Source organism: Perissodus microlepis, chromosome 11, assembly GCF_051167445.1.
Source record: "Perissodus microlepis isolate ML-2025 ecotype Zambia chromosome 11, ASM5116744v1, whole genome shotgun sequence".
Classification (NCBI taxonomy): Eukaryota; Metazoa; Chordata; class Actinopteri; order Cichliformes; family Cichlidae; genus Perissodus; species Perissodus microlepis.
In genome coordinates this window covers 15,227,562-15,253,631 of record NC_140471.1, presented here as the reverse complement: position 1 = coordinate 15,253,631, position 26,070 = coordinate 15,227,562, and the positions used below count along the sequence as shown (strand labels likewise).

The 26,070-nt window shown below is 41.4% G+C and overlaps 1 protein-coding gene across 17 annotated transcripts in view; it reads left to right on the top strand.

The window, feature by feature from the left end:
- The window catches only part of plecb (plectin b), a 124,069-nt gene that overhangs the window by 71,760 nt on the left and 26,239 nt on the right, over positions 1 to 26,070 (top strand). For 8 of the 17 annotated variants that reach the window (XM_084945105.1, XM_084945109.1, XM_084945113.1 and 5 more), the window contains 9 exons: positions 14,792 to 14,853; positions 18,264 to 18,353; positions 18,950 to 18,985; positions 19,545 to 19,622; positions 19,745 to 19,849; positions 21,339 to 21,505; positions 24,512 to 24,627; positions 24,768 to 24,871; positions 25,588 to 25,707. In XM_084945105.1, coding sequence (XP_084801231.1) covers positions 14,792 to 14,853; positions 18,264 to 18,353; positions 18,950 to 18,985; positions 19,545 to 19,622; positions 19,745 to 19,849; positions 21,339 to 21,505; positions 24,512 to 24,627; positions 24,768 to 24,871; positions 25,588 to 25,707 — 878 coding nt within the window. The other 9 variants (XM_084945101.1, XM_084945099.1, XM_084945112.1 and 6 more) reach the window with 6 other exon arrangements.

Below are 26,070 nucleotides of genomic sequence, written 5' to 3'. Positions count from 1 at the left end.
AAGTTTCTGTGTTGTGTCTTTGTGTCTAACTGTGCTTGTCTTCCTGGCTGATGACTGTTGTTGGGATTTTGGCAAAGGTACTGGGTAATGTCTTGTTGTTGTGCGTACACTCACTCTAACAGGACATAGGCACACACATTCCCATCACAAACAGCTACCGCGGCATGGGTTGTCTTTCATAGTTGTTCACAGTGTGACTGAGCTGTTGTGAGGAAATTCTTGGCTGCCTTCTGTATTTTCATTTATTTGATGGTATGTAAGTGAAAGAGGGTGAGAATTTGGGAGGAGGGGGGTTGCAGTACCCCCTCCCCTACTATTACCTCTTGTGACATCTGATGGAAGTCAACAATCAGCAGCGGCTCATACAGCATGTTTAAATGTGCCCTTGTGTGTGTCAGATAGTTGTGGGTCTCTCCTGGCTATTTCACATTGCTGTTAAACTAGCTCTGTGTAATTCATTTAATTTACATTTTTTTCATCCACCCATTTAGCATTGCGCCATGTTTTGTTTTGCAATAATTCTCTAAATCCTCTTCAGTTAAATTAGAATTACATTTTGAAGGAAATCCACAAAATTAAAAAGATAACTTCTGCCTTTTTTGAGTGTTGAAACAAGTCCACCTTTTCCAAAGTCTCCATATTCATGGACACCTGTTGGCATCCAGCACAATACCAACACATTTTGTTAAGAAATGTCAGCAGGTGGCAGCTAAAGTCCTGGATTTGTACTACTGTTTATATCACCATGTCACCTGTTGAGTTGTTTTTTTTAGGTCCTGCCATACAACAAAACATTAAATTGTCATCATGTGCTGTTTCAGTCTTTTTTAAGTCATAAAACTTTTGAAGGATGCTGTAATCATAACAAAATCCTTTTTCCTAATAAACAAAAAAAATCCTGATGATATAATGATTATAATCACTGAAGTGATTTTAAGTTCTGAAAACATCTTTTTTTGGGGGGGTGGGGCAGAGAGACCCTGCAGTTTCAAATGTCCCTGCCACGCCTCTGCCATCCCTCCCCCTCCCAATGAAGGCCCACCTGTCACGAGGCGTGTTTCTTCACACCCTTTACGTTGTCTCTGTCCAGACTAATGCTGGAAAGCCACCCATGACCCGCTCTTCCCTGGCTGCTCATTTTGGGGCATTTAGTAACCATAACTGTGGCAGGATGTAGGGTGTTGAAGCTCTTTCAAAGTTTACACAAAAAAGCAGTGAGATACTAAAGTTTCAGGGTAAAGCAGCTAGATATCAGAAAATATATTTGCCTCATCTCTTCCTCTCTGTGTCTGACTAGAGATTACTAGAGATATTTTCTGTTGCATTGGTGATACTGATCTGAAGAGGTCACATTACTAACCCTAAAAGTCTCTTCCGCGCAGCTTCACATTTAGCATGTTTACTGTCTGTATAGGTCATGTGGAACCTTGAAAATGTGTCAGTCGTGACAGGTCAAAGGTGCCACCAGGCCATAATGTGCCAGTTTTACGCCGCCATATTTCCCAGACAGCATGAGAAGCCTGTTGCAGGTTCTTGAGACATGTAGGTCTGACCGGTCACACAACATAGATGCGTACTGGCCCTGGCTCCACCTAGCTGAACTTCCACAGAAGCTCTTTTGCTGCACGGTAGAGCAGATGAGCAGTGTTTTGGTAATTCAGTTGCTGGTAAGGCCCCTCCCAAACCTGTTGGGCCATGTTTGCTTTCAGATCCAATATGTCTCTGTCCGTTTTTGTGTGTGGATGTGTGTTCTTGCTGAAGGTTGTTCCTGTATTTCTTTAAAAAGTCCTGTAGTGGTTCAGTACACCTGCTTGGTTTGAGGCACTGCCAATTTCCAAACCAGCCGGTAGCTTTTGAAACCCTAGCAGTGTTACAAAAGAGATGCTGCATCCATGAGTCAACACTTTGATGACTTTTTCTTTGGTTTATCCTGGATAAATGTAGCTTTTGTGTGCTCAGAACAGCTAACAGATAATACAGTCCTACACTAAATAATATCTTGTTTGATCCAATGCCTTTACACGAGTCATTGTTGACACGATACCCCAAAAGTACTCAATTGCTTAAATTTTAAGACATGCTAGTGTAAGTTTGGCAATTGATCAGTCCAAACCCTGTTCGAAACCCAGGTTTCTAAGATGTCTAAGGTGTCACTAGTAGTCCTGATTGATTTCCAAAGTGTCTGTAGTTTAGCTGCTATGGCTCATTGTTGTTATCATGATAAAGTTTAAAGTTAAAGAGCATGGTATCTTGCTCTTTAACATGGGAAGTCTAAGTAAAAGGAAAGCGCTTGTTGTGAAACAACTCTAAAAAGAAAGCTGGCCGAGATGCTTTCATGCAGGGCGTAAAGCAAATGTTAACTTCATTTCCCATGGCTAAAATGGCACATTAGGCAACACTAAAGAATGCATTAACCTACACAACACTACGCAAAATGTAATATTCTTCAAAGTTGACTCACTACTCTAAGGACACGAAGACTAATATTTGATGCCCAGTTGCTTTGGCTGTAGTTTCGTGTTATGTGCCCTGACATTTACTCTATGATGTCCTTTTGGATAATGTTTTATTGTCTTTGATACTGAAGCATTAATGCAGCTGCTCTTCCTGCTGATCTGTCCCCTTCGGTCTAGACCCATCAGGGGGCTTTTTTTTTCTTAGCTGTCCTATTTTTCACTGGCACCCATTCTGCATGATGACAGCTCTGTCCTCTATCCACTAATGCTCAATGGCTCGAGCTATCACTTATACAGGAGTGAGAGCAGACACCACACGGTCTGACCACTTGTGATTTAGCTTCTGGTCTTATGCTATTGACCGTGATAGGCTGCATGTGCAGATATGGAAACGCTGATGCTGGCATTTTACTCCATCGATGACCAGTATGGAGAAAGCTCATGAGAAGGGTGGGGGCGGGGGAAAAAATGCTGTGAGTCACACACAATGTGCCTCACTCTGCATTCTCCTCCTGAGCTTTGACCTTTCATCTCTGTTTGTCTGCCCTTACACAGACAATCAAAATCAGGATGAATATATTTTATGGTGCAACAGAACCCAGATCTGTCGCACTATTTACATTGGCTGATGGCTGTTTTGGAACCAGACTGTTAATTTGCTTAAACTGCTTTGCATAAATGATCGGTTGAGAATTTTCAGGCGTAACATGTAGCTGCTGTAGCTATGGAAAGCTCTTGCTCCAGCACTCTTCTGCAGTCGCCCAGAAGGTGTCAGAGTTTTTACAGAACGCTGTGAAGTGTAACATCCTGTTTGACACGCTAAGCGCATGGATGACATTCAATCGCCAAGCAAATGCTCCTTTAGAGCTACATGTGGGGCCCTCTCATAGCTGTGTGGGCTGTGATGGTTGACTTCTGGTTATGGCTTTGGCTTGGTTCATGGAAAAGCCAGCATTCTTCCTGGAAACAGGCAGTTTTATTCTGGAGCAATCCAATTACTACTTACAACACAGTACACCAGTGTGTGTGGGTTTGTATGTGTCTGTTTTTTCCAGGGCTCGTGAGTATATAAAAAAAAGTCTAAATGGCCCCCACCATTGTGGTTGGTGCTGGTAAACCAGTGGGCATGAGTCATAAATTAAACAGTACACTTTTTCCTTAGGGGCTTATGGAAGCCGGTTTGGATACAGCTCTCATGTCCTCTGGGAATAATGAACAAGCTGTGATGAGACACACAGTCAGATGGAGCTCGTATAGAGCTGATTTATTTATGAGCAGCACAGGGATCATAGAAACAAATACGATTCTATGATCTGACCCCCTCCTTAAAGCAGATTAATTATGCTTTTTTTGTCATATAGCACAGAAGCGTCACCCACATGCTATACAAATCTTTTTTTTTTTCAAAGAAAAGTGGATAAAGGGACAGTGAAGAGAGCTAAAACAGCTTGTTTTAGATGATATATAATTCATAGGCCCGGTATTAAGTCAACAAGTGTTATTTTGTACAGTGAGTCATATAATGCTAATTTAGTAGAGTCCAAGAATCCAGTGTGGCACTGCAAATGCTAGCTGTCAGTGTGAAGGTCTTAATGTCCCTGTCAACATTATCGTTATCTTTTTATTTGATGTCAAAACATTAACGTTTCTTGTAAAATAAAATCAAGGAGGTCAAGTGAAAGTATTCAAGTATTTGCCCCGTCCTAAATATCCAGATCCTAAAGTAAACCGGTAATGGGTAGGGGCATATTCACTGTATTTACTTTCAGGATTATGTGCCTTAGGATTTGTTAAGCTTGAAGATTTTCAGACAGCACTGGGGACTAATCTGAATAAATACATTGTATTCTGGCAAGATGCAGGCTATTGAAACTCAGAGCTTTTGCGAAGGTGAAAAAAGCAGTGAGAGACGAAAGTTTCAGGTTAAAGCAGTTGGACTAAATACTAATCATAGCACAACAGAAGTCTAGTCTGCTATCTTGGATTAGCATTAAAGATGCAGTGAAGCCTCGTAATAGTCTCACAAACCGACGTGCCTGCAGGTGCACAAACACCTCTGTTTTAAATGCTTGTACAAATTGTAAACTGACTCTAGACGAGTGACAGTCTGATAAATGGATGGCTGTAGGGCAACAAAGCGCTTTTGCTTCCAGTTTTACATTTGTCATGGTTCTCATGGAGCAGATATGCTTAACCAAATGACTAATAAGTCAAAGGACAACAAAATTAAACTATGAAAATTATGTTGAGCTACCAGTCTGCTGTCTATTGTGTTTGTCCTTAAAAGAGCCCAGCACTGGGCTGGGCCCTGCCCCCCTCAAAGAAACGACTTTCTGTTTGAAAGTCATTCCTGTTTCCACTCTTTACACCAGCTGGCACAGCTTACCTGAAACACAAAAGGCTACCTGTGTACACTTCCATTCGCATCAGCATGGCTGGGATGTGGAACTTTGAGCGAGGGAATTATCTGCATGAGATGAGCTCGCATGGAGAACGAACCAGATACCTGTACAGCAAGATGTGTTGTGCAGGTGAGTGGTGAGACTCGATTTATAGGACACGGTAGGGAGGAGTTTGGTGTGTTGTGTTTTTCATTGTGTTGAATGTTACATGGGTGGTATAAGACAGTCCTGCTCAGAGAGACTGACGGAAGGTTCGGGGTAAACTACATTTATAGTTTATGGAATTACTTTCACATAAATATTTCAAGTCCAGATGCAATATAAGATATTTCAAAAATAGCAATTATGAACATAGTTGTATGACTTGAAACAGATTTAATTACAGACTCTTTGCAATGACATATATATATATATGTGTATTTATTTATTTTTTTTCATATGAATCTGCCATAAAACAATACAATTAATACTTCCCACCATCACTTCTGTTATAACACTTGGAAATGCTCGTGCAACTCGTGCAACCTGTTCTCTTATCTTCTAAAAGTGTTTTGTTGCTGCTGTGTAATGTGATGTTGACCTTATCTCATTCCTGTGGCGTAACGTCCTTATCTTACTTGATTGGATTGTAGCTTTTCAAAAGTTTGAAGCCTCATTTCATTATGTGTCAAATGTTTTTGATGGGTAACATGTCAGGACAGTGCACAGGCCATTGGAGCATGAGGACTGTTGTGCTACAAACACATGCTGTTGTAGTGTAGCTTTGCATTATCTTGCTGAAATGAAAGATTTTGTCTGGATGGCAGCTCTAATTGCTCCATAACCTATATTGTTAAGCATTAATGGTTCTTTTGCAGATGTCGCAAATGTGCACTGTTGAATCCTGACACCATGATTGATGCTGGGTTCCTATCTATACATTAATAATAACCTGGATAACCCTGGGAAGTCTATGGTTTCCCTCATTTTACCTCATTGCAGCCCAGAGAAGACATGTATGAATCTTGTTTATACATGTATTTTCTTTGTGAGATAGACTTCTAAGTTTAATTTGTGGATTCAGTTATGAACTTTATTCAGTGATGATAGTTTTCTGAAGTGTTCCTGAATCCATGCAGTAATTTATTTGCACGAATTGAAAGTGTCTGTTTTGAATAGGGCTGCAATATTGTTTTCTGGAATTTCTGGCAGAGATTTCTCTGGCGCCTCTGATTTATTTCATTCTTTTCTCTGGATTGCACTCACTGGAAACTTTCTCAGGTACATGTGGCCCATCATATGCCAGAAGCTGAAATGTAGAAATGGTCAAAACAACCCTCTGAAGTTCTGAGTATGTCAATGTGGAATAAAGGTGATTTAAGTGATTTGAATGTGGCATGCTTCTGAGTTTTAATGTATCTGAATATTTTAGAAACTGCTGATCTAGTGGCATTTACAGAGAGAAGGCTGAAAAAAAGAAAATATCCAGTGAGTAGCAGTTCTCTGACCAAAAATGCCGTGTTGATGCCAGAGTAGAATGGCCAGACTGCGTCAAGCTAATAGGGATGGAACAGTGACTCAAGTAACCTCTCATTACCACCAAGATATGCAGTAAGATTTCTGAACACAGAATATGTCGAACCCTGAAGATGGGCCACAGCAGCAGAAGACCACACCAGCTGCCTCTCCTTCAGCTAACGGAGCCTCAATTTCTAATGTCACATTTGGATGTTAGGGTAAGAATTTGGCAGAAACAATGCAAAAGTCTGGATCCATCCTGCCTTGTTTCAGCAGCTCAGGATCATACTGGTGGTGTACTGGTGTATTTCCTTGGCACAGTTAGAGCAAATTTGAGCATCATTTAAACACCACAGCCTAGCTGAGTATTGTTGCTGACCATGTCCATCCCTCTATGGGCGATCGTGGCTCAAGAGTTGGCAGTTCGTCTTGTAATCGGTTGCCGGGTTCGAGCCCCGGCTGTCTCGGTCGTTGTGTCCTTGGGCAAGACACTTCACCCGTTGCCTACTGGTGTTGGTCAGAGGGCCCGGTGGCGCCAGTGTCCGGCAGCCTCGCCTCTGTCAGTGCGCCCCAGGGCAGCTGTGGCTACAATGTAGCTTGCCATCACCAGTGTGTGAATGGGTGGATGACTGAATGTAGTGTAAAGCAGTTGGGTGTGGTTGTACTCTGGTGTCATCTAGTGGTCAGAATATTTCACTACCTTCAGCCAGTGGAGGGCCAAAGTGTCATGTGAGGCGAGGGTGGCGTTTTCCTTTCATCAAATAGTCAGTTATGGGAAACCCCTCTGTCTCTGCCTAAAAACACACCCATGAGTAAGACTCAGTAATAGTTACCACTGAGAAACACGGTGCTGTATATTTGTGGATGTTGTCATAGAAGCGTCTCTCAAGTTCCCTTTTTTTTCTCCACATTTTCAAAAAAGTGTTGAGGGTGATTTAGCAGATGGAAATACCACATGTGATACTGACTGTTTTTCTTTTTTAATTCCTAAAAATAATTTCAGCCGATTAGTACTTTAATGATTTGACAATCATTAAATGTTTTTTTGATTTACACTCAATTACATTTTTTATATGATTGCCAAGAATTTAAATAGTTCCATTTACACTGTCTTGTGTTATTTAACTTTTATTTATCTGATTTATCTGAAACATTTTCAGGTACTTTTGTTAATGTGTACATTTTCAGCCAAATGACTGCATTGTGACCTGCAGGGGGAGACACGTGCTGCTTTTAAACGTTAGCCGCCGCGTGCCAGGCAGTCAACTAAGTTATATCTCAGTCACCAGAATTGCACATTAACAACTAACATGACCCCAGATGCGGTGCTTTCCACAGACTCCTGCAAAGCTCAGGACCGAGCTATTTTAAACCTCAGCTGCTGTGGCTAATCTGAAGGCCTGTTGAGTCTGAGTTAAATTGGGTTTGGAGTTTCATCACTAGAGCTGGTTCTGACAACATCATCCAAAGTCTGCTGTCAGGCTGATGATGGCTGGCAGTGATAACTGGACGGTGTGTCACGGCACAGCTATGACTAACTGTGATTAGAATGGGTCTTACTTGTGTAATGTAGCTTTTTAAAATTACATTGCCAATCATTAACTTCTGCATAACATCTGTTTATATCTGAATAAAGATGTAAAGTGTAAAAATGTAAAAACATATACAGATATCTCTGGTCGTAGTTTTGAGTTTTCACTTAATAGAACAGGATTAGAAATACAGCATTTATCACACTTAGGGGCTAATTTAACCACTGGATTTGATAGCATAAAGTTAGTGCTCTCATTAGTTTTCCATGACTGTAAAATTGCCAGATAGTTTGTGTTATGTCTTTTTTTTCTTTTTATTTCAACTGAATGTTTATAGGAGTTCATCCAGGTAACATTAAACAGGTTTAAGGTGTGTTTGCTTTGGTGTGCTGCTTGCCTAAATGTTTGAGTCATGTACTCAGTATGCAGCTTGGATAATACAGCTTGTGATCTGCGTGAATCAGAACCTTCTGAAGGATGGTCATGCCACTGATGACTTTGTATGCTAACCGTATCAGAAATATGAGATAACGTGTGCTGTGATTCAGGTGGGCATTTCCTCGATCTGCCTCCTCTTTGCCCCATTCCCCCTTGTAGCTTCTTGTCATTAAAGAACGACTCGTGAGATAATGCTACGTGTGTTTAGGCTGCTCCCAGTTTATCATCTTTCCATTTTAAAAAGGTGTGGCAACCACATATCACTTTAAACACTTTCACCTCAATTGAGCAAGTGGCCAGGGGGTTAAAAACAACGATGAGAAACATGGGAGAGAGAGATAGAGAGGCATGTAACCTGAACTGTTGGAGCAAACCTTGTTTCGCAGCTTTTTCATCCTCTGCAAAGAAAGGTGTTGTGCGTCCTCCCGCTGTCTAAACCCTTATTTTTCCCTGCGCTTCAGCACTTAGAAAAGACCATAATGACACATTCCTAGAATTCCTTTGTCCTCTAATTTGTTTTGCTTTGTTGCTCCATAGTGCTTAAATGAAGGTTGTTGTAGTTTTAAGTGGTGGAAGGCTTAGCTGTGTCACAGGGATCAGCTAAAAGCACATAAATCCAGTGTGATGGTCCTGTTTCAGTTTTCACAGCAAGAAGGTCCTGGGTTTGAATTCACCATCTGGCGAGGCTACATGTATATATGTGAAAATACAGATTTCTTTATATTAATTTCAGTTCACTTTCATATATCAAGGCACTTATATTGTAAAACAATATACAATATATGGTACCATTGGGGAGGAAAAACAGGCATAGAGAGAGGATAGCAAACAGGGCAAAACTAAAATGACACGACCATTAAAAGACACAAAGTTAGTGTTTCAGGACCACTAGCACATAGAACTGCCTAACCCCATTATATTGGTTGTCACATGTGTTTATGATAATTATACCAAACCATTTCCACGATAATACGGTATATTAGTGGTAAAAGGAGTAAGGGTCAAAAGCCATGCTAGTTGTGATTTCTGCTATATCAGCATACACAATAATAAATAATGCTAAATTTAATTCGTAAAGCACTTTTTAACACATAGTTAGAAAGACCATAGCAGAAAAATATAAAATAATGCACAAAATTCTAATTAAAATCAATAACAAAAATACATTTTAATCAAAATTTAGCCACAATGGTGCTTTTAGCTAAACACTTGCATTAGCATGCTAACATGCAGGTCGTGGACAGATCATGCAGGCATGATATGTACCATGTTTCCAAATTTAGTTTAGCTTATTTGTGTCTGATTTGTGTTTATACAAAAGACAGCCTAAGCCTCCTCTTAATGGCAGAGAATAGCAGATACTGTACTATATTGCTAGCAGTCATGCTAACAGCAACACTACATCCGGGACTACTGTGGTAAGATGACCACTGCCCTTATCAAGTCCATCATCAAACTTGTCATAAAAAAAAAAGCAACTCCCTATATTTTCACCATACTTTCTCCGTTCTTATAAAAAACCCAAGTGTTCCATCTGGTTTTTGATGAAGCCAGATGAAGGAGCAGTGTAATAAGCATGTTGAGACGTTAATGATATGCCTCCTTTTTAGAGGAAAGATCTAAGGACTAAGATGTTCCACACTTTCACCCATTTTCCTTTGGGTCTCCTTTGCTATAGTGTTTCCAGTGAGAGTAAATGGTAAATGGCCTGTATTTATATAGCGCTTTACTAGTCCCTAAGGACCCCAAAGCGCTTTACATATCCAGTCATCCACCCATTCACACACATTCACACACTGGTGATGGCAAGCTACATTGTAGCCACAGCCACCCTGGGGCGCACTGACAGAAATGCAGGTCAAGTAGGTGCTTGTATGCTTTTGCCCGCCAGATCGTCACTGATATCTGTTACCATCTACCGTTTCCTCTGCATCTCAGATCAACTGTAAATCAATTTCTTTTCTAACTTGTGTTAGGAGATGAAAAACACCTTTTTCCATCCATTTCAAAATCATATCCTTTGAGTATTTTCACAGCACGTTCTGCCTTTGATAGGATTCCTTTCCTGTTTCAGATTTAATTACCTGCCCACATACCGCACCTTAGTTCTGCAGCTTGCCTAGACAATGTAGAAACTAGAAAGGTGTGTCTCCAAATTTGCTAGCAGGGCTCAAATGAGTCAGGCATCGCTTGCACACACACACCTCCAAACAAGCACACTGACACATTAAGTGCCTGCATGTCCACACAGGCCATGCTGACTACACTGAAGAAAAAAATATGTACTTTCAGATGCCTGATAAAGTGATGTCAGCCATGGTGGGGCAAATGGGATATATAACCAACCTTAGGCTAAAGAGGGGCAGGATTTAGACACACCCTGGCCTCTAGCTTAGCTGTCAGCACATAGTACAGCGACTCTATAGGGGACTATTATGAAAGCAGGGTCTAAAGTTTTCTGATCAACTGATAATTGTGGAACTTTAGACACAGAGCTGGAACTGTGTGAAACTACATACTGATAGTATGTTACTTTTAAAGTAATCAATAATGAAACCATCCTCTTAATAAGTAAAATATGATCAAGTAAATATGACATTGCTTATGTTAAGAGGTCCACTCATTTTGCTGCTTCAGTCTTACCTCATAGTTTATAACGCTACAGGTTCATATGAACAGTATTCCTGTGTTGTTTTGCTAACTGTACTGCGTCTTCTGTGGCGCTATCATTAGGGTGTATTCTAATAATCACTTTCCAGTTATTGCCACAGGGCGATAAAGCAGAGTGACATTAGTGGAACTTGGAGTAATAAAAATGTCAAAGAGAATTCATTTTTACCTGTGACTTCTCTTTCTATTTTTTTCTTAAAAAAAGAGGGATGTTTTTGCTCGCTTTATGAGATTTGCTGTTCAAAAAAACTCTTGTTGCCGGGCAAAATCATTTAGTTTATACAGCAGGAATTAATGCATCTTTTGTTCCCTTAAATACTGCAGGAAATGTGTAGTGAAGCTGAGAAAAGGAGGTTACTTTGGCTAAGTACCCCCCCCTATTCCTGAAATAGAATTGAAAAGACGGACGTGTTGTCTGATTAGAAGTGTGAAATACAACACTTGACAGCACTTCATGCTCTACATGGAGACTTAAATAAACAAAAGGATGTATTTTTCCGTCACCAGTAGTTAAAAAAGAAAATAATTACACGCACAGACACATTCAAACATGGAGTCATAATCTCTCAGTAAATCTGAGATGTTTAGGGCGTGGTTTATGAGAGCATTTCTCTCTATTTTCATCCATCATCTCTACTGTTTTTACATCACAGTGACTGACAGCATGAATCATAAATAATGATTAACCGGAGATGTGTGTGCGATACTCAGAAAATTCTCTTTTACTTTTTAGGCTCTTGTTGGACATTTTAGTCATTTAAATAAAATTTAATTCACTCTAAAGCATAAAAGGTCATGAGCATCAGTTTTTATGGCTCTTTATTGCGTCCTCTTACTCAGCTGGTGTGTGTGCATGTGCGTGTGTCTTTCCTTGCGCAAGTTGGGTGAATAAGTAATAGTACATGCAGGTTGCCACACCTCGCCTCTCCTACTTCTTCTTCTTTTTCTGCCTCACATTGCAAGAGGTAGGCGTGTGTTTAGAGCCCCACCCACAAACCTTACTAGTGTGTAGAGTGTCCTCTACACACTAGGGCCACCGCTAATGCACAGTTGCACATCACACATAAGGACAGGCCCAGACGTCATAGCCCACAGGCACCATTCGCGGGAACAGAGTGAGCAGCAGAAAAAGAGGAAAAAAGGGAGTGAAAAAAAAACCACATAGGGAGGAAAGAGAAGGGCAGAACCGAAGCCAGTGAGGGAGCGAGGAGGTTAAGAGAGGAAAAGAAGAAGAAGAAGAGAAAAAAAATCATAGGTTTGTGAAACGCTGAGTGGATTGTGGCCACAGGACTGCCTGCTCTGGGACCAACTGTAGTGCTGGAGGGATAGATACAAGTAAAAAGCAAAGGTTCCTGTCAAAGGTGAAGATCACCACGGATATTTTATCATTTAGGAATATTATTTTGTGCCCTGACAAACGGCGACAATGACCTCTCAGCAGCAGAAGTACAGGAATTTCTCCTCTGACAGCTTTGGCAGGGAGAGGGTGCCTTCAGATGACGGCTACTACCAAGGGATGCTGAAGGCCATGGACGGCAGGAAAGGTACCAGTATGGTGGCACTTAGTGTAAAAAAGCTGAATTGCAAGTCTTGATCTGTTTGGTCCCACATGTGTGAGGAGCCTCTGGGCACAAATTAAGTGTTTTTTTCCAGGAAGGGGTGAGACGTGTAGTTAATTTCCCAAACTGGGCAGAGTTCCCGTTGCAGTCCTTTTGTCTGCGAGAGCTTGAAAAGCTTTGTGTGAAACTTTTTTTTTTTTTTAAACGTTGCGTGCATGCCAGATGATAATCTTTTTATTTTGCTGCTTATTGTTTGCTTTTATTGTAGTGGCAGGCGTGCATCATGTGCTGCATATTATTTCACATCCAGTGGCAGTTAGTCAGGCTGGGCTGTGCTGTCCACTCTTTCCTTCCATCAGCAGCTTCCTCATTTCACATTGGTCAGCAGAGCCCATTCACAACTTTTGCTGTGTGGCGTGCTGGATGTGTTTTTTTGTGTTTGTTTGTTTTTTTTTGGGGGGGGGAGGGTTGAGTCACTCCAGCTACAGACTGTTTCTCCTCGGTTGCAGCCAAAATGAACGATGTGTCACTCCATGCATCACATTTCTTTTTCCTGTTTCTCCTTCAAATTGTTCTTTATTCCTGTGAAGATGGATATTTTTGAAAGTTTCCACAAAGTCATTTCTCAGTAAAAGCCTTGCTTCACCCTGCGCATGTCCTCATAAACCTACCAAGCCTACCTATATTTATTTTCAGTAACATATCAAAATAAAAGCGTTTCTTACACTATTGTTTTACCGTTTACAGTTTTACTGAGCCTTTGCAGAATATACGCTAGTATACACTGTGTTAAAATGTATCTTAAAGTGCTATTACCTGCAAATATAAAAAGAAGATAAAATATTTTCTTCTGAAATGTTGTTAAAGCATCTTCAAGTACCGTTAATTATAGTTCAGTAAATGTAGTTTTTCCACAGAGTGTTTTCTATTATAGTCATATGCTCTTCTGGACCATAAACTCCACCCCTCAATAAAGCACGTTTATGTGTGGTGACATGTGAAAATTTCACCTTCACCTTTACTTTCTAAAAGCACATGAAAAGAGTTGCAATTTCATTATAAAAGGTAAAACAGGGCACAGCCAATCACAGGTCAAGGTGGAACTCGTAACATTTCCTATTTATGTGGAATTTTGCATCTTTGACAGGAAGTATAAGCGTGGAGAGAGTTTATGGAACTATCTCCAATGTTGGTACAGATGAAAAATACGCAGGCTTAAAGGTCTGGTGGTCTCAGTATGAAGTTTCCATGGCAACTCAGTTCCATAACAGAGTTGTCCAGAAGTTGCTGGCAACTTCCTCTAAAGAGGGAAAAAAAGGTAGCCTCTGGGCATCTATTTTATGTTAGCAGTGAATCACTACCCTTTGCTTTTCATTGCTGGGCGTGTCAACATATATAGGTGGATGGGTCACTCCCATTAAAACTGATATGATTTTGTGGTATGTCTGTGGGACATTCTAGCATAATCTGAAGGAATTGCTGAGTGGGTAAGTGAAGTTGGGTGGTGCACTTCCTGAACCTGTCTGAACAGTTGAGTAAACCACAACTTTTAGATCACGTGGGGTAACATGAAAGCAAACAGACTCATCTATCTACTGCGTCCATAATAAATAATTGTAGTGGCACACCTTTCTGTGTTTGTGTATGTGTGTATGTTTTCTTTTTTTAAATTTAAATCTGAACTGAACAGGAATAAGAGGGAGTATGAAGGTTTGTTATGTTAGAGGGTGTATTCCATGCCTAGGCCTTGTTCTTTCTTGTCGGATAATTGCAGACTAATAGTTATGCTATTATGTCGCACGGTTATCACGACCAAGTATCTTCACACTTTAATAATATTTCACTTCTGCAGCCTCGATTCTTTCCTTTTTGTTTACGTCTTAAGAGCACAGCTGCCAGTGGTGTCATAGAGTGAGACATGACCTTACAAACCTGTGTTCTAGACAACAGAAGTGCATCTGCAGACAGTGAATGGTCTCAAATGTTCCCTGACTCAGATGCAGGCTTGAACAGGAGCACAAGAGCCGTTTTCCACCCAGAGATAAGTTGTGTTTATTCTACAGGAGGAAAAAAAAGTCTTGTCAGTCAGTCTTGGGGATTTCCTCCTTAGCTTGCTTTTGGAAATAGACTGAAGAAACACATTAATCGCACACCTGATGCTACTCATTTTGAAATTAGTTTTAGCTTTTCCTCGTCTTACGAGTCCGATGTTTAACTGTGCTCTTTCTGTGTTGCAGATGAACGAGACCGAGTCCAGAAAAAGACCTTCACAAAGTGGGTGAACAAGCACTTGATAAAGGTGAGGACCTATTCTGAGTTTGTAACTAAGGCAACATTGACGGTCAGGTTTTTGTACGCACACTCGCTCAATCCATAGCATGACTTAAGGTACAAAGAGGGAGAAACATAAGTGTGGACGTCACAGAAGAGTGTCAACAAATTTCCCTTTTGTTCAAACACGTGTACGGGTGTTTTCTGTTGCAACAAGCATAGCTTTTGTCAGTGTCAAACTGCAGATGTTTGCATAGTGAGTGATTGCCCTGACCCTCATTTAACAACAGGAGGCTGTTGAATAAAGCTGTATAAATGTTGCAACTCGTGTATTCTGGGATTATGTCCACGTATGATCATTACATACATCACTCCATGCATTCTTCCATTCATCCGTTTATATAACTGCTTTTACAATTCAGGGTTGCTGGAGCCTATTGCAGCTGTTATAAGGCTAGCACAGAGAAGAACATTCAGACTTATGCGCCAAGCCAACATGTGTGTTTTTGTACTGTGGTTGGAAGAATGAGTACCTGTAGAGAGCTCAGTCAGGCACAGGGGGAACATGTCGAATCCACACAGAGCTCCAGCAGTCTGTAAGATTTGTGCCAATTTAAAGATCACAAACTCAGGCGAACAAAGAACCACATAACAGCAAAATCTTACAGCAGCTGAACGAGTGTCAGTGTGTGTTCATTGTTAACATCTCGCGATGGGAAGGCTTAACCGGAAGTCTCATCTGTCATCAGCTGAGAGAGTGTGTAAGCCGTCCATCAGCACTCTTCAAATCTCACCTGTCTCACTCTCTATTCACAAAATATGGCCCGAAGGCTCACGTGAACAGGTCAGGAGGCGAGTCAAGTCAAAAGGACTATAGTCCTCATTTCAGACCTCCATATTAAGGTTGACAAATTAGCCCCGTGTAACACAATACTGCTCTCCCAGAGTGCTAAAAATATTCCTGCTTGTGCCACTTTTCTTCCAGAAAACTCCAATTGGCAGCACTACATTTACAACCATTAAGTGCTCCACTCCACAGACATAAGGCCCATTCTTTCTTTTTTTTAATGGAACAAGAAAGAGGAAACAAATGAGCACATAAATGTGCAGAGCTATGGTTTCTTTTACCACCGCATGAGAACCTAGTTCAGTTCCTCCCTCTTGTTTCTCTTAAGTGTCCACTGTGAATATTCGAGGGTGAGTCACAGACATCTGGACTCACTTAGCTCCCTCTGAAGAGGCAAATTCTGGTCTGGGCTCAGAGCCCATGGTGGGTTAGGCCAACGGTAGCACATGTGCTGCACAGACTGCTAGGTAGGGGTGGCTGTACTGGCATCAGTGCACGCCTTAAACTGAAAGGCATGCATTGATGCATGGGGAGTTTCATAAGTACTCCCATCCAGTTGTTACAGTTACCCGCATACTGCAACACTACATGAATTTAAGAATTTCTTTGTGCCCTTTCCAGGTACAGTTTCAGTCTGTTGCTTTTTCTGCAGACTACTTTCTACCATGACTTGAAAACGAGTGTAGTTATAGTAAAGGAGAGTTGCTCATTAGATAACACTTATTTTCTCAGGATGACAACATGAATCCGTATATACTCGAATTATATTAGTATTCTAATAGAAAAGTTTGAGTCTGTGTTTATTAGCAGCAAAAAAAGAAGCGTTATCACCACGTACAGCCCATAGTAAAGAACCTCACTGAAGCAAAATGCACACGTTTGGGAGGGAAAGCGTTAAAGTATGTGTGCGAATGTGCTGATCTGCTCTAGTGAGGTTAAACCGCTGTTAAACTGATTTAATGGCTTAATGGTTGAGTGGGATAGGCTGGAGGTTGGGTGCAACCATGAAGAGCTGTAAAGGGCCATTGAGTGTTATGCCCTCTACCCCACCCAGCTCAATAAATCTCTTCATCTTGCATAAGACAAGAGTGAAACATCAAACCAGCTATGGGATGAACATCTGTTTTCTAGTAGATGCCTACAAATTGCTTGTGATGAGGTCTAGAACCTTGAACTGTTGCACATCAAGGCTACTCTGTAAGGATGGTTATCAGATAAAGGATAAAGAAAATGAGAAGAACTCCACAAGATGATGTAAAACCTGAGGCATGTTAAGCATGTTGCTTCCAGACAGTGGATCACAGACCACTGGAGGGACCGGTGTAAGGCATGTGCACTAATGACTTTGTCCTTAAAAGCAGCTCCTTTTTACTGCCGAGGCTGCAGTTTGCCTAGTAAACTTTCAGCAGCAGGACAAAGTAACCAAGGAGTGGCGATAGATGGCTGTGCTAGATTCAGCAAGATAGAGGACAAATCACAGCATTCATTACTTGACAAAGAAAGACCGGATCATCATCGTTTAATTGTGTAAACAGGTACTGATCTGATTGGAGAGAGCCCTGACAGACAGTTTCAGAGGGTGCAGACTTTAACAATATGGCCCATCCTAAAAAGTAGAAGAGCTTTTATTGTGCAAACAGTGAACTCTAGTGGCAGCAGTGTTGGTCCCCCTCCCTAAATTTAGCTCCGTGGTGCACTTCGCTTAATCATCTCTCTCTGCAGGCAGGGAGGAGCATATCATAAGATGGATAGATGGATGGTAGGAAGGTGCGGAAATTCTTGCCAAGATAAATCAGTCACTGTTGCAACTTGCAAGGGAAAATATGCCTTCATTCCATTTTAGGGCTGAGGCCCATTTCCCACATGGAAAACACACACCCTGCAGACTACGAAAAAAGAGAGTACTTTAATTATTCTGTTTTTCATCAGTTTGTCATCATGTCTACCATCAAATCCTCCAAAGTCCAACTATCACTTAATTTCTGTTCATACGCTTTTCTCGTTCTCTTGTTTCTATCCTTTCCTTTTTCCCCATTACTCATATCATCTCTTCTCTTCTCTACCACCAGCATTCGAGGGTAGAGGTAGGTGCTGGCAGTAAATATGTAGCTGGTCAGTATCTCACTGCATGGAGGCTGTCTCCCCTCCCTCGTGTTTGTGCACCATCACATCTTTCCCTTGTCTCTTTTGCTTTCCCTCACTTGTTTTGTTGTCTGGTTGCAAAAGCACAGCGCATCTGTTGCATAAACAATGAATTCAGTTAACTGAAATCCAAAAGGTTAAATCATTTTTTTAACCCTTGATGATCTCTTATTTTATTTAAAGTCCTATTCATCATGTGTCAGGCTGACAGCTGCCAGCAGTCTGCTCGTGGCTATGCATTCTTGACATGTGTAGAATTGTGCTCAAAGCACTGTAGAAAACTTACAGTACGTGACTCTGCAGGTGTTTTAAGCCGTCAGCTTTCAGCAAACTGCACCACAATTTGAGTTTGCAAATCTCACGTGGAACAGGTTATTCCAAGATGTAGCATCATGAATCCTTTTGACATATTCTCTGCTGTGTTTTCCTTTTTTTCCCCACCGTGACAGGCACAGCGTCATGTGACAGACCTGTATGAAGACCTTCGAGATGGACATAACCTGATCTCGCTGTTGGAGGTCCTCTCTGGAGAAACACTGGTGAGTACAGTCTCTTGATTTTTGTCAGTTATTCTTTCGCAGTCCTCCAGCATCCAAACCCAAACCTAATCCTGACTAACTACACAAGGATTACTTTAATGAGGTCGACCTGGAATGCCACCCCTGTGGCAACAAATTGTAAAATATTAGCAGCCAAGTTGTCAGTCAAGAGCTTAACCTGAGCTGAACTACACTAAACAAACACCTCTTAACTTCCTTTTCAGTGTACCGTCCTCTTCTTCCTATTTCACTAGCTATATTTTAATTACTTTCTTCTACTTCTCTCTTTGTTTTGCGTAACGCTTATGTATTTCATATCCTGGGGTTCAAAATTGTACACAAAGCTTTTCTGCTGCTGCTGCTGCGCTCCACCGGCTTCAGCTCTGCTCATTCTCACAATGCATCCATAGCTATAACACATTGCTACCACTTTGGACTGTGTGCGTGTTTGTGAACTGTGCTCCTATCTGATCGACGGTTCTTCTTTTCTGCTCCTCCTTCTCCCGTTTGCCTTCCTTTAACCTTCCTCTGTGTGTGCTGATCATTGCCGTCTGGCCTTCGCCTCCTCTCCTTTGCACTGCTCTTGCTGGGGCTAGCCGAGGGAGAGAGACATGGCCAGGAGCGTTCGGTTGGTGAGTGGGTTTGGAACTTACAGTAGGCATTATGTTTTTGTTTTAATGATTCATCTGCACTTTTCCGGTTCTTTGGCTGCGCATGGTATCCACAAACCTCAAGCCATGATGAGTTCTGTTGCTGGGACTTTTTTGTTTCTTTTGCTGACAGGCTTGCTTTCATCATGTAGCTGCTGTGAACGTATACAAGAAAATATTTAGTTTGATTTCTGTTTGTTTGAGAATTTCTCCTTGATTTCTGTTTGAGAAGCCCAGAAACAAGCCACGCAACATGATTATATATTTGCTTCCTGACAGATGGCTTAAATTTGGCTTAGCTAATGCAAATTTCCCATAATTTTATTTTTTTGTTTCTCTGATGAACTAAAGGACTAAGACGGAGAAAGGAGAACTATTTCATCTCTGTATTAAATGTTTTTCATTTTGATTTTGATTTTTACATCATACATTTTTTGTTTTTTATTGGTTGCTATTGGTCCTTTCTAATGGCAGTAGCACTGAGTACTGAGTGTCTGCAATGTAACTAAACACTTCTTTATCTGCTCTTTCACCTCTTCAGCCTAGAGAGAAAGGCCGCATGCGATTCCACAAACTTCAGAATGTACAGATAGCACTGGACTTCCTCAGACATCGGCAGGTATGATATGTATAACGATACATCAAACCCTTAAAAACCCGACTGCGAATATCAATCGTTAGAAGATGACTGATAGTTTCAGCTGTAATCCTGCAAGTAATGTGAATGTTTTGCTTTCTTAGGTCAAACTGGTTAACATCAGAAACGATGACATAGCTGATGGGAACCCTAAGTTGACCCTGGGGTTAATATGGACCATCATCCTCCACTTCCAGGTCTCCTCTTCTGTCAGTGTTATGTTTCATTATATTATTGCTGTCTACCTCTGTCTCTGGGATTTGAACCTCTCGGCTGCTGCTTCCCATCTCCTTGGAGCCAATCAGAGGGGACTCTGCTCTTCAAAACCTCTCATAAAGGACTTTTTTTTTAATCAGTTGCTCTCATTAAATCATATTCTTCATAGAAGTATTATTTTAACATAAAAACTCTAGTCAGGTATTTAGAGTGTAGTAGCTAATATGAACTGTTTAAACAAATATAACACTGTCAGGGTGTGTTAGTGTGAGTCACTCTCTCCCTGACTCCCAGAGGGAGGGCGTGTCAGGTTGGAGTGCACAGCTTGATGGCATCCTCCACGCCCTACCACATACTCTCCAGGCCTTTCTTTCTGCCTTTCCTGTGTATGCCAAAAGCTGCCAGGCAGAAATCCCTGGGTGATAGCCTAATAGTCACGGCCTCACCCTCAGCCATATAAAAATGGTTGAGGTTTTGATTGCAGAAAGCTGAAGCTAAGCAGAGAGGGAAAAAAAGGTGAGAGTGGCGTGGTTTGATTATAGCATTCTGGTAAAGATAATATTGTGCCCTCTAGATACACACTGCGTTCCCAGAGTCTTTATACTTTTATACAATAGAGGCAAAATAAGAGAGCTGGGCTGTGGCTGCTAATGAGTCATAAAGGCTCCAGACTAAAAGGGAAGAGAAAAACTACTCCCCACAAATCTGATCCGATTATCCTAAATTAACTTGATCACAAAGGAAAGAAGATGGTTTGATCCAAGAAATCTTTGAAGGATGATTTTAATTGCAGATTTAATTGCCAGTCTCGAGATACAGTAATGGGGTGAGTTTTAGTAATGAAGTAATGATGGCTTTATACTTTTTATTTTTTTTTATTTTTGTTTTTTTACTGAATTGAATATTCAAAGTGTTATCGCATCTGTAGAACAGAGCTATGAGAAGAGAAGAATCTGAGTTTAGCTCGCCCATTTACACTTCATTTACCCTCAGTTAAATTGGAAAAAAGAGAAAAACCAAGACTGCTATGACTCATCTTTCCTACCATCAAAATCCCCAAATGAAACGTTATCCAGATGCCACAGACACAGTGGTGTTTTCCAGCAATCTGTCAGGCAAAACTCGACTACATCCTGTGAAACACAGACACTCTGTTCTCAGCCATGAAAGATATTAAAGGTGAAATGACTAAGGTGTCAATTAAGGTGGTGTTGAGTAATTCTGTTTAAACTGGACCTATTGTGACTATTTTCAGTTCCATTTTTTAACTTGAATTCCACTAAAGTTTCTTTTAAACCAGCTTTCTTCTGATTGGCTGCCTCTCGAAAACAGCTATATTTAAGAAAAGCATAATAGGTCCACTTTAAACTGCATCTTTTGGGTTTCCACTAATGATGGATTTCTTCCACATTCCTTGCATTAGCCACAAATCCTCTCTGTCTTCCACAAGTGTTAACGCTCTTTTGCATGAAACTGTTACAGATCTCAGATATTCAGGTCAACGGCCAGTCAGAAGACATGACGGCCAAGGAGAAGCTGCTGCTTTGGTCTCAGAGGATGACAGATGGCTACCAGGGCATCCGCTGTGACAACTTCACCACCAGCTGGAGGGATGGCAAACTCTTCAATGCTGTCATACACAAGCACTAGTGAGTGTGCACAGTTTTTTTGATGGAAAATAATCCCAACGCCAATAGGAACAAATATGCTAATACTACATAGAACAAACTGAAAAGCCCGCTGCAGGTCCCTGTACCGACCCTGTTCCAAGCCTGCACTGCCAACATAACAAGACTTAACATATTTAAGACTGACATAATAGCATTGTCTCCAGAATGGAGCACTTTCTCATAGCTTTTTTGCACGGTCTTGTCATGACACACAACCATCCATAAGTTTTATTCAATATAGAGTGCACTGGAGAAGGAGTGTGACGTTGGAACGCTTTCAGATGTCAAATTACACTTTATAGTGCCAGTTTAAGCCTGCACTGTAATTAAACTCGGCCTCAGCATTGACAGAAAGAATTTTTTTAGACATGATAAGCACAAGTGGCTGTTAAAAGCTAGTATGGCTGATTTATTTTAACTAAGAGACAATAAGTCATAGCATATAGCTCCTTCCATACAGAGCCTTAACATACTGTGCATAGCTGCAAACGTATTTACTTTGTTTGAACTCAGTGATACAGTTGGACTATTTTTGCCACGATCTCCCTTTAAAAATGCCTCTTATAGATACTTTTCCGCACCTGACTGTGCACATGCTCATGCTGCTTCAATAAAGAGTCTTCATGCAGATTCCAAGCCTTAAGGCTTAGAATACCACTGGTAGGTGTTGGCCCCGAGTAACTCTTTGCCTCCTTTGGCTGCGTTATAAGATGGTAATTCCTGCGTTGAAAGCAGCTGGCTTGTTAAATTGTTGGGAACCTAAGTTTGAAAAGCTAAATCCAAAGCTCTTTTTGTTGAAGCCTAAATATGCTACATCCCACAAATCTGTTGTGGGTCTTCTTAGTAGAATTAGTGGTTGCTTTGTGTGTTATTATCCTGGGAATTGAACATGCGTGCATTTCTCAGGATATCCGCAAATGAAGTGAAGTATTTTGTTGGTTCTAAAATGACGGTATTCATACATAAGTCCAGAGTACAAATGGGACAAAAGCTACATTTCATAAGACAGAGGTGTATTTCTTTAGATCCATTATTAGAAAAGAAAAGAAAAAAGACTCTTGCAGGGGCAAGTTTTCTTGAACTTCAGCTCGTACCTGCACTGTTTGTTTTTTTTCTTTTTGTAGGAGGCTGCTGAGGCTGGCTCATTGCTGCCTTTCATGAAGGTCAGGGGTGTGGTGTGTGGGCGTAACTGTAGCACTCTGTGTCTGCTACATGAAAAGTGTAACGTTACTTGGTGCTGAGGCATAACTCAGGGTAATCGAACTGTCGAACTGTCATTCATCCGGCGAATTCAAGATTTTCCAGGTTTTCTGTACATGTGTGATGGTTTCCAGCGTGGATTTGCAGAGACGCAGCTGAAGTTAGGTTTCAGGGCAAAGAATTTGATCAGGGAGCAGGGATCACAGCTGAAGGATTAAGCAGATCCTCTGAAGATGATGGACACCTGAGACAATGCCAGGATGCATTTACATGCAATGGGCAAGCCTTAAAAAAGATTTGCTCAAATTAACGCACCTGTTAACTACAGTCGATACAGCTTTTGGACCTTCTTGTTGGTGTTAAAATGCTCAGTGTAAGGAAGAAGTCTAAAAAGAAGAAGGGAAGCCTGGGCTTCATCAGGAACTTGTCAGAAAGTGTCAGCGATGTGGACAACAGGGTGGTCATGTTGTGTGAGGATATCCCATCAGAGGGATCTTCCTGGGACTCAGGACGGGGCTCTAATAGCTCAGGGGCCCGCTCAAGCAGCGAAGAATTGGGGCACGGATGGAGGTCCCGAAGCTTTCACGGAAGAGGGGGTCAGAGCATGAGCAGTCCACCAACGCCAATAAAACAATACTCTGCTCGAGAAATCCGTCATGCAGAGTCTTCTCCTGTGTACAGATACAATGGGGACCATTCCACTCTAACGATGAGAGATTTGTATGTATCTGCATATACTCTCTTTTGCTTGCACGTTCGAATTTGTAGATTTGGAAATGTCTTTAAAACTGACGATTGAAAATTTTGTAATGGGGATTGCGTGCATGATAGATAAGGAGATAAGGCGAGGCATTCAATCATCCTGCTCTGCACTCTGGAAATTTGAACTTTTGCCTCTTGTGGGAGTCAAGCTGCGGCTGGTTGCCAGCCTAACTTGTGTCAGCTTTGATTATGTTAGCTGCTCTGTAAATTACATTCCACCTATAGATGCTCTGACATCTGCCAGAAAGAGTCAAACACCCTGAGGACAAAAAGGCAGGTGCTCATGCAGCTCTGTCATAAACTGAACAGTTGGGCTCTCTTACAGCATTCAGCCACAGGCAGAGGGTCTAAGACAGGGGCGCTAAACTCATTTTACACCGTGGACCACACATAGCCCACATTGGTCCAACGTGGGCCGGACCAGTGAAACTACATGATAAATGTGTAAAACTACAGAAAATATTCTGGTAGTTCATTGCTCTGACTGTGCTTTTATTATCAAATATAAAGTTTTCATTCATTCACATTAATATGTTTACTGTGGAATCCATGCCCCACTTGACATTTTCTAAAGCTGTCCAGTGGGCCAGACTGGAGTCTTTGCTAGGCCGATTCTGGCCCCCGGGCTTTATGTTTGACACCCCTGGTCTAAGAGGTTCTACTGCTAATATGCTGTATTGGGGTCATGTTTATGAAACGTGCTGGCAGAGACTGCATTAATTCTGCAAATGCATTCAGGTGTGATATTTATCTTCCTATCATTTTCCTCTGAGTTGAGGCATTGGTGGTGTCATTTTATATGTGCGCCAAGCTGGAAGCGTTTCTTGTCCTTTCAAATGCAGCTTTTTTGAAGACAACATCCTACTTACCCACTGGGGACTTCTCAAAACCAGTGCTTTTGAGAAGTCTGATGTTATTACACGTTAGGATATAGAATCAAATGTTATTGGGAGTTATTCTGAACATTGGACTCGTGGGTCTTGTGGCCTTGTGGGTAATCAGTTGCATTTTTGTGTTCCGTAGTCCCAGACTCATCAACATGGGCAAAGTGTATCAACAGACCAACCTGGAGAATCTAGAACAAGCCTTCAGTGTGGCTGAGAAAGATTTGGGTGTGACCCGCCTGCTGGACCCTGAAGGTAAAAGTGTTCAAAAATGTGTTCAAACAGACACAGACAACCTTTTTTTTTTTAAAGACCGATTTCAGCTGAAGTAATTCTGTTACTCACAAACTGCTGGTGACTATGTCACATCACATAAATTTACCATATCCTTTCAGATGTTGATGTCCCACACCCAGATGAGAAATCCATCATCACTTACGTGTCCTCCTTGTATGATGCCATGCCTCGCACTGATGTACACGACGGCATGAGAACCAACGTAAGGAAAACATGGAGACAGTGAAATAAAAAATAAAGCTTCGCAACATGAATGCGCACTTTAATTTGATCTGATGGAATGCTCTATCAGATTTAATCAGGACTGAAGAAGCTTGTGACTGTGCCTAAACTTAGCTTTTGTAGTCAGTTTTATTCCTATCCTGTGAATGCTTCAAAGACAAATTGAAGTCTTGTGAAAGTAAGTATCACAGGAAATGAGCAACCTGTGGTGTTTACAGCTACCAAGACAGTGAGGATTTGAACATTTATTGTCACCCATTGTCTGTTTATAGAAAAACATGTAGCTTCCGCACACGCACAAACTCGTTTACTTGATTCAGTGTCCAGAGTTTAAAGTTGAGCTGTGTTATAGTGAATATTGAATACATCTGAGGACTTTTTCTTTTCACATTACTGTCCTCACAGGCGTGGCTATGACCCCACGTACATGAAATCCGAAAAACGCTAAAAAAAACATGCTCCTCTCTGTCTGGCCCCACTTATTATTTCTCCCACTTTCCTCCTTCAGCAGTCCACACTTTAACAACCTCTCCTCTAGCCTCTGCTTCTTTGTCTACTCGCATAAGACCTGGATTGTTGCTACCTAATTGAGTTTAGGGTTGTGTGTGAGTGAACTAAAATGGAGATGCAGGAGAAGAGCCCTCCTGTTTCTTGTTGTTAAACTCGCAGCTATCTTTTCTGCTGTGCCGGCTGCAGGAGCTGGAGGTGCGCTGGCAGGAGTACTACGAGCTGGTGACTGTTCTGCTCCAGTGGATCCGTCACCATGTCACGATCTTTGAAGAGAGGAAGTTTCCTGCCAGCTACGAGGAGATAGAGGTGAGACGATATGCTAAGGATATGTGCTTATTTTGTCTCTAGGCCAGGGATTTTGTTACAGGCATGTTTGCAGTTGAGCAATATCAAAAGACACACCGATAAGTTCTCATTATGTTCTTAAGAAACAATTAAAACATAGCACCTGTGTCAAAAATGGGAATACGTTTGCAGCCATCCATTATTGGATCAAAGGACATGCTTACATAATGTCTGGCTGTAGGCAGATAGAGACAACTATACTCACAAGCATTGTTGTACTGAAGGTGGGGCAGTGCTGGAGCTGAGAAAAGACAGCCATAAGGCAGATAATGCTTAAGTTAATCCTCGGGAGAATCACCACTCCCTGTCAGCACTCCCTTTACA